The sequence below is a fragment of the Cibotium barometz genome, chromosome 21 (assembly GCF_041138505.1).
Source record: "Cibotium barometz isolate CiBa-2024 chromosome 21, ASM4113850v1, whole genome shotgun sequence".
Lineage (NCBI taxonomy): Eukaryota > Viridiplantae > Streptophyta > Polypodiopsida > Cyatheales > Cibotiaceae > Cibotium > Cibotium barometz.
In genome coordinates, this window is record NC_141066.1 from 48,994,282 (window position 1) to 49,003,245 (window position 8,964).

General features: G+C 40.4%; 1 protein-coding gene across 1 annotated transcript in view; it reads left to right on the top strand.

Moving 5' to 3' along the window:
* Positions 1 to 735: 735 nt before the first annotated feature.
* LOC147627292 (transcriptional regulator STERILE APETALA-like) overlaps positions 736 to 8,964 on the top strand; it is a 16,464-nt gene continuing 8,235 nt past the window's right edge. The window contains exon 1 of the mRNA XM_086815267.1: positions 736 to 900. Within this exon, the coding sequence (XP_086671393.1) occupies positions 736 to 900 (165 nt within the window). The remainder of the gene's footprint in view (positions 901 to 8,964) is intronic.

Here is an 8,964-nt window from a genome sequence, read left to right on the forward strand (position 1 = left end):
TGAGCCAGGCCCAATAGCAGAGGAAGCTCTCACCCACGCCACCGCAGATTTTGCAAGGCATCAAAACTTAACAGAGGCCACCCTCCATCACTTACACGATCAGCTCAGAGAGGCAGAGGACCGGGCCGCCTAGCCGCGTCAACCACCCCATCAGCCCCTTCATCTAGCTCAGTCGATAATAAGGTGGATGCACTTATGGAGATCGCAACTAAGCTCCCTATTTTGGCATTCCCCCCTCAAACCCTTGGTCATCTCCTCGACTTACAGTATCGAGCAATCCGCCTCAACCTCCTCCAAAATGATATTCATATAGAGGAGTCTCTCTCCCACCAATAGTTCACTTATGCTCTCTCCAAGATCCCCCTCGATAGCCTTAGCCTCATTCCCCATTTTTTCTTCCAGGGGTTGATCACTTTCCAACACCCTCATGACTTCTTTGAACTCCCCTTCCACCCCCTTCAAGCCACCCTAATAGCCTGGAGCCTATTACTTCGATATGGTTTCCCTGCCTCAGCCCCATCTGACCTCATTGAGTTATCCTTACTAGATGGTGTCTGCCCTTACCCTTATCTCCCCTTGCTCTCGAGCCAGGCACTATAGTACCTCCACACCGCCGCTGGCTAGCATCTCGTCCATGACTCCTACATCTCCCTCCTCAATGATCCTCTACCACCCTACTCAGCACAACCTGGCCTCCTCATTCTCTACCACCATTGCTTCACCCAAATCGAGGTCATGGAGGCCACTGGCATATCCCAGTTCAATGATACACACATCACTTTTCAATGGGATTTTCGCAAAGCTGAGGCTTCCCTTGCAGCAGTTACTTTCTTCTATGCCCATGGTCCTCAGGATGCCGCTGCAGCTCGAACGACAACAATGATGGCACAAATGGGCAGGGCAACTTGCCACCTCTAAACCTGCAAGCCTCTTCACCACCACCCCCTCCTCCACCGTCAGGACCCTCATCTACATCTCCTCACGCACAACCCCCACCACCCCCCTCAAGCACCTCCACACTTCCACTTTTTGGTGCCCAACTTCTTCTCCCCCCCTTCACTTTCCCACTCCACCCCCATCACCCACACCCCCCTCGCCACCTTTGCTATCCCTTAACTTAGGAATGCACATAGCATTTAGAGATATCCCCTCCACCTCTGCTAGACCCCCACCATTCCTTGACGCGAGCCTCACCGCCCCATCGACACCCCCTCCACCTTCGTCGCTGGCTCCACCAACCCACCAATCCACCACTCAAAGAAGGGGAGATCCCGCCACCACCACCATCTAAGCACGAGGAAGTCAAACCCCTTGAATTAGCATGATCCCGTGGATCACACGAGTTCAAGTAGGCCATTGCCATCTTGCTTGGTCGACAGCTCTAGCATCACCCCATCACCCGCATCACTGATCGCTGACCTCCATGTCCTCCGCCAGTACCTTAATGCCAAGAACATGACTTGGAGGTGAGATCACCCACCCCAAACCTGCGGGCAACTACCACTGGCCACTCGCCCCACCACCGCTGTTGCTTGTCCCATCACCTTTGATCTCGTGGGAGAGCAATCGGCCTGGCAATGGCCCTTCGTCTCAGTAGGCCCTTTATTTGGGAGGTTTATTGCACGCGTGCCACGTGCATTGAGGATCAGCCCAGATTACCTCCCCATCCGTAGATGGTGGGCCTGGGCAACCTTCTATGCCGAATAGAAAAAGAACCCGAAGTTACAATTCACATCACCGCAAAACCCATGTATAGAAGAAACCATGGTTAGGCGCTTTAATGATTTCATCCGCTGACTAGGTTGTTCTGGACCCAATAGTGATTGCAACCATCCGCTTCTTCAACCTTATCATCACTTTGCTAGAGTCCTTCTTGACATGGGACCACTACTTCAAGGGAGCCCAGGGCCTCGCCTTTAACACACATCAACAAAGGGCCCACACTCAAGGAGATGTTCGGCTCTACTATGAACGTATCATGTGGATGCTTGCTTGGCGGATCTAGACTTTCAAAGACATGATGGAAACAACGTTTTGGACGAGCTACTGCATCTTCCATTGTGCCCCTCCTTCTCCTACTTCAGGATGGGACTTCATCCGCACATACTCTATCTACTACAAATAGCTTTTTTCGAACGAGTTCCGAGGACGAACCTGCAAGCAATCGGGAGGGGGTTTTGTTAACCACTCTGGTTAACATGACCTTTCATGCATGACACCACATTACCTTTGTAATCCATCTTTTTTATAACCGCACTAAGTGCCAATTATAAATGAGACAAGGGATGACCGAGCTTATGACTTGTGTAATGCCGGTCATAAGGAATTGATGTACATTAAACTAGGAAGACTAGTTTTGGGTGCCCATTTGTAATTGGGCAGCCGGCCATTGTAAAAAGTGAGCTCATGTATATATGACATTTTATGGAATATGAAAAGGGACAATCCCATTTGTCTCAATTGAGTTTTGCCTTCTCTCTCTCACACTCTCTTGAGCTTATGGTAGTTTGCTTACCTGTGATGCTTGCAGGCTTATGATTGTTGGTGTATGTGAATAGGAATGGTGTTGCTCTCCCTTCTCTCCTTCTCTCTCTTCTCATTTATCTCCACCTTGTCTTGTTTGCATATGATTGGCATGAGATAGAGGTAGAGCTCTCCATAGCTTCTTCCCTCTTACTCCTACCTAGCTTACTTGGATCTCTCTTTGGGTGACACAAAGAGAGTGTAGAGTGAGCCCCTAGCGGCCTCACATCGGGGAGTTAACCCTTATAGGGTGGCTGGCCAAGTGCAAATCACGGGATTCAACCCTTGCAAGCACTCTCTTCTTCTTCTCTCTTGTGTTTGTGAGGTGGCATGTTAAACCATTAATAAATTTTCTTTCATTGCATTGCCTTTGACTACGCTTCTTCGTAAGAAGATTGTTTTCTATTAGAGTGAACACCAACAAAAATAAATGGGTATCATTTATTTAAAGCTTTTATCCTCTCATTAAATATCAACTAGGAAAAGTACAGTTGATGCATTAAGTAGACATCCTTCCATTAATTTTATGTTTTACATGCATTCTTTTGATGCTATGCATGACACAAATGTGAATGGTCCTGACTTTCATGATGCATGATTGAAACTGCATTCTAACAACTAATTGCCATTGATAATTATTCATACAATGATGGATTCCTTTCTTTGAAAAACGTTTATGCATAACTCTTCCATTTAGACAACTGCTTCTAGAAGAATTGCATAATTCTTCTTAAATGGTCATAGAGGCATAATTACTACTTTAAAAGTAGTAATAAATGATTTGTATTGGACGAATGTAAAGAATGATGTTTCCAACTTTGATTCTGTACTGTTGCACAAAATGATATGCTTTGGACTATTATTGATAGATTTAGTAAGCAAGCATATTTTATTGTATGCAAAAAAAATTATTTTCTTCACAAGCTACACATCTTTTTATTAAACATGTCTTTACACATCATGGTCTACCTAAAGTTATTGTATCCGATTGTGACTCTAGATTTTATAATCATTGTTGGTTTGCTTTATTTTCAAATCTTGGATCTAAAATTAATCTCACATCTGCTTTTCATCTTGAAAGTAATGACCAAACCGAAGTAACTAATAGTACCATTTCTAGATTCATTAAGATCCTACACTATCTCTACACTAGCTAATTAGGACCAACATCTTCATTTACTATGATTTGCTTACAATAATACACCAACATCTTCATTTTCTTCAAATTTCTTACAATAATACACCACTCTGCCCCAAGAAGGAAATCTCCTTTTGAAGTTGTGTATGGTAAGAAATTCTTGACACTTGCTTCTCGACTTTCACATATTATCCCTGTTGTTGTTGCTGTAGAGCCAAATGATTTCAGTAGAGTCCATAGTCGTATACTACAATGAGTACACAAAGTTATAGTTAAATCCTAAACACAATATATCAACCAAGCAAATAAGAAACATAAAGTAATCAATTTTTAAGAAGGTGATTATGTTTGGCTTCATGTAGAAAAAAGAAGACTCAAAAGTGTAGACAGACACCTTGCAGTCAATTAGCCCCCATATTTTCTGGTTCATTCAAGATTCTAACCAAAATTAATAACAATGCTTATGGTCTAGATATTTCATCACATTGGTGTATTCATAACTCTTTTCACATTAGTGTACTAAGACCATTTAGAGGCCCTCTTCCAGCCTATCCAGTCTATGATGACCTTGCATTATTAGACAAAGATTTTGAGATCATCGAACCAAAAATTATTCTAGACCAAGAAAATGTAATATTTATCACCGATATTTGGTCAAGTATAAAGGCCACCCCATCAAAGATTCTCAATGGCTATCTAATCATGTCCTCATCACCGCATATGTATCTTTTATTACATCTTATGTTCATACTAGTCTCCATGATGAATATTTATGATATTTGTGACAACTGAGAACAGTTTCTTATCACCCCCAGGGCATGTTATGATGAGTTAATTCATGGAATATTTATGTTCCCATGTTTCCCATTATTTATGAATTCTCTTAGATGGGTTTAGATTGGGATGCCTTTCTAGATATTCTAAATTTTATGTGGTTATTTGTATTTTTAATCCATCAATTTATCAATTGATTGGCATAGTTGATGTAGGTGTGCAGATCACTAGATTAGATAATGGTGATGAACTGGTGGTGGTCAGGAATATTTTGAGATAAACGATTTTAAGTGTTGATAAATATTATTTAATTTTGTGACAACACGCTCCATTAATTCATTTTGGCACACCATCTATATTTATTGACAATGTATATATATTATTTGGAACATGTGAAAGCTCCCTTATGCATATTTGATTTTACAAGATATGTTCACATTTATATGGTTTTAGGTTTACATCCATTTTTGAAGTAGATTACCTTGCACATCCAATAAAGCAAGCTATTTTTGGAAAACTCAGCATATTTATAAAAGGATACTATTTTGAGCTCCACAAGCAATATATTTAAATACATCAAGAGGAAGCATGGGCTCACTACTGTTGTGTGGGAAAAAATTGGACCCAATCTTGTGTCTTGACTAATTGTTTATTCTATTTTATACTTGGTATTTAATATTTTACAATCAATTCATTGGGTTCATGTTAACCTCCCACAACAGAGCAAGAAGAGAAGAGAGAGAAAAGAGAGACAAGGAAGAAGAGAGGAGAGAGAGAAGAGTGAGATGAGAGAGAACATAGAGTAGATAGGAGAGAGGGATCACAGAAGAGAGAAGAGAATAAGAAAGAGAAGAGAGACAAAAAGAGAGAGAGAATAAGAAAGAGAAGAGAGACAAAAGAGAGAGAGAATAGAGAAAAATAAGAGAGAGGAGAAGAGAGGAGAGAGAAGAGAGAGAAGAGGAAAGAGAGAAGAGAGAAGAGAAAAAGAGAGAAAAGAGAAGAAAGAAAGCGAGAAGAGAGAAAAAGAGAGAAAAGAGAAGAAAGAAAGCGAGAAGAGAGAGAAGAGAGAGAGGAGAGGAGAGGAGGGTGAGAAGAGAAGAGGAGAGAGGAGAGAGGAGAGAGGAAAGGGAGAAAAGACAGAGAGAAGAAAGAGGAGAGAGAAGAGAGAAGGGGAAGATAGAGAAGAAGAGAGGAGAGAGAGATGAGAGAAGAAAAAGAGAGGAGAAGGGAGAGAGAAGGGAGAAGGGAGAAGAGAGGACATAGAAGTGAGAGAGAAGGGAGAAGATAGAAGAGAGGACATAGAGGAGAGAGGGAAGAGATAAGAGAGACATAGAGAAGTGAGAGAGAAGGGAGAAGATAGAAGAGAGGACATAGAGGAGAGAGGGAAGAGATAAGAGAGACATAGAGAAGAGAGAAGAGAGAAGAGAGAAGATATGTGTGTGTGTGTGTGTGTATGTATATAGATATGTGCGTGTGTGTGTGTGTATAATATATATAGATACATATGTGTGTATATATATCGAGACAAGAGAGAGAAGAGAGAGAGGAAAGAGAGGAGAGGAGAGTAGAGGAGAGAGAAGAGAACAGAAGAAAGAGAGAAGAGAGGAGAAAAAAGAGAGGGGAGAAGCGAGAAGAAAGAGAGAGAAGAAAGGAGTGGAGAACGAGCAGAGAGAAGATAGAAGAGAGAGAAGAAAGAAAGAAGAGAGAGAGTGAAGAGAGAGGAAAGAGAAAGAAGAGAGAAGGACGAAGTCCGTGAAGTATGCGGAATAGTAATTTTAAAAGCAAATACATGTCATGCTGTTGAATGAAGACTAAACTTAAGGGTGGGGCGTGTGTGTGTGTGTGTGTGTTGAAGGGCAAGACTATAGTCATAGGGGGCAGGGGCCATAGAGATGCAATCCTTGATTCCTTTGTCATGTGTGTGTGTTGAAGGGCAAGACTATAGTCATAGGGGGCAGGGGCCATAGAGATGCAATCCTTGATTCCTTGGTCATGTGATTTGAGAGCCTATGTATAGTATATGTGTATACATAACTGCACAAGCACGGTCCGTATGTACGGGCAACCGTTTTCAATTACTCTTCTAATTAAATAATTTGTGCTGCGCGGACAGTTGGACACTTTAGTGGCCCGTCTACAACCTCTAAATATACATTGCGCCATTTTACTTGGAAGGTACTGTTGAGTGTCATGGACGTGATGGGCGAGGCATTCTAGGGTTTGCGTGCGCTGCAGGACAAGGGCACTCTGCTAGAAGAAGGTATCAAATCAGCGAGGATCGTGGGTTCAAGGTCAAAAGACTCAAATGTATCATTAGCAAGATTTGGCTCTGGTCTCTGGTCACGAGTATAGGCACACTAATCTCACATACCATACACAGTACTATCGACGCACGACGTTTAATGATCGCCTCCGCGACCCGGCTCTTATTAAAGTATATACATCAGTTTTAGAGCTCTTTCCCACGAGAGGGCCTTATAATGTTACACTTCACAAAAATCGAGTGCAACAACCCTTTCATAAGGTGCCACACAACTTCTTCTTCTTTTTTTTGCTACCCCCAATGATGCTACCTTGTAATGTGTTTAGGGTGTGGTGTTTGTAAAAGGGCATGAGGGGCCTGAGAGGAGACCTCTCATCAAGTAGGATTTAGTTGTGCAAATTTTTTTTAATGTTAATTTTATCATTGATTTTTAAAAGTTCTATTTTTAACTCTTGGAATAATGTATCCCTCTAACATGAAGAACATTTACACACTCATTCCAATTATAGTACACTATCTTATCCACTGCAATGGTCGAAAGACACCTCAACAAATTTGTTTCATGAACTAGACCTTCACAATGCACATGCACAAATATATATTCAAGTGAACTCAAGATAAAAAGGGGATAGGTGAAGAATGATTTTGGGGGCTTTCACATTCTATCCTATCAAGGCTTGGAAGGGTCAAAGAACCATTTTTCATTCAATAAGGTAATAATGATTTGTACCTTTTTAGAGGGTTTTTTTGGTGAGAAATCTCTTTAAATGGGTTATATGCTAGTATGGCCATGTTTCCATATGGAGGGTGGGTGCTAGCATTGCAGAAGCTTCTAGCTATTTAATTCACACAAAAGGTGTGTTTAAAAAAAGAATGTAGAAATGCTTGGGAAATGCACTATCATTTAGGTTGAAAACGTAGGGAGGTTTCCATAGTTGTCAAATGTTTTTTTTACACTCATTGCATGGTTTCTTATAATCAAATACTAAATCTTGCATGTTTCAAGGTAGTTTCAAGAAGATAACCACCATAGTGTGTAGCTACAAGAAAAATGAGCCTTCAATTTCACGTTTTGTGAAAGTTGTTAACCATCGTGATGATTGTTTGGCCAAGAAGCTATTGCAATGCCAGAGAACATCCCTCTTGAGTGAGTGAAAAATAAACAAATTGTGAAAAGAAAAGCCATCATGGTTCAAAACATACTTTAATGTAGTTTTATAAAGTAGAGTATATGGGATACCACCCCTAAATGTATATAAAAGAGATGCAATATGTAGAGGGGACTATAGCAATAAATTATAAGAGGCTTTATTAAAACATCAGAAAAAAACCCCACCATCCTCATTAGCGTGTAACCATTATTATACTTTGATAGGATGAGTGGGATATCACATAAATACGTATCAAAGGGCATTATGCAATTTAGATACACACTTCAAAACAATTTAGATACACACTTCGGAACAATGTTGGGAGTACTAAAAGAAGTTTTGGCATCGAGAGTTGCAACATTTGATGGAGCCCTTGACATAGGGAGACACTAAGTATGTTCAATTATCCATATTAAGTGGATAGGCAAGCAAAGCACAATAATTGATAGCCAAATATAAAAGGGTGACAATTTCTCTAAGTATAAATGAGTTGGCGAGTATATATATTTTTAAGTATATGGAAGTGTAGAAAACCTTGGGCAAATCTTTCAAAACTTCTATCTTAGCATGTACACAATTCGTTAGCATATTGTGTCTTTTTAGCAATTTTCTCTTCATAATCCACCTAAAAGTAGTGATTTTGGGCACATTAAATTTTTTTTGGCACAAATATTCCTTGTAAACAATCCATCATTTTTTAGAGAAACTTATAAAAGTTTTTTCTTTCTATTTAAATGGAAGATTTAATTAGTGATATTTTTTCCCTATTTAATTGGAATATTTAAGTAGTGATGTGTGAACCCTCTAAGCATAGACATAGTCAGTGTGTAATGTGTGAACCCTCTAAGAGATGTGTGAACCTCTAACCGTAGATGTAGTCAATGGCCATATGCAGGTAGAGATGAGGTGCCAATGAAGGGAAGTGAAACATCATACTTTTAACTCACTTTTTTATGATAAAAATATCATATAAATTTTTTATGTAATCATATATTCTCCTTCCCAAGCCTCTCCCTTGCATGTACATAAATTGTAGGTACACATCCTATAACTTGTAGGTGCACATCCTATACCTCATCTATACCTTGTAGGTACACACTCTATACCTTCTAGGT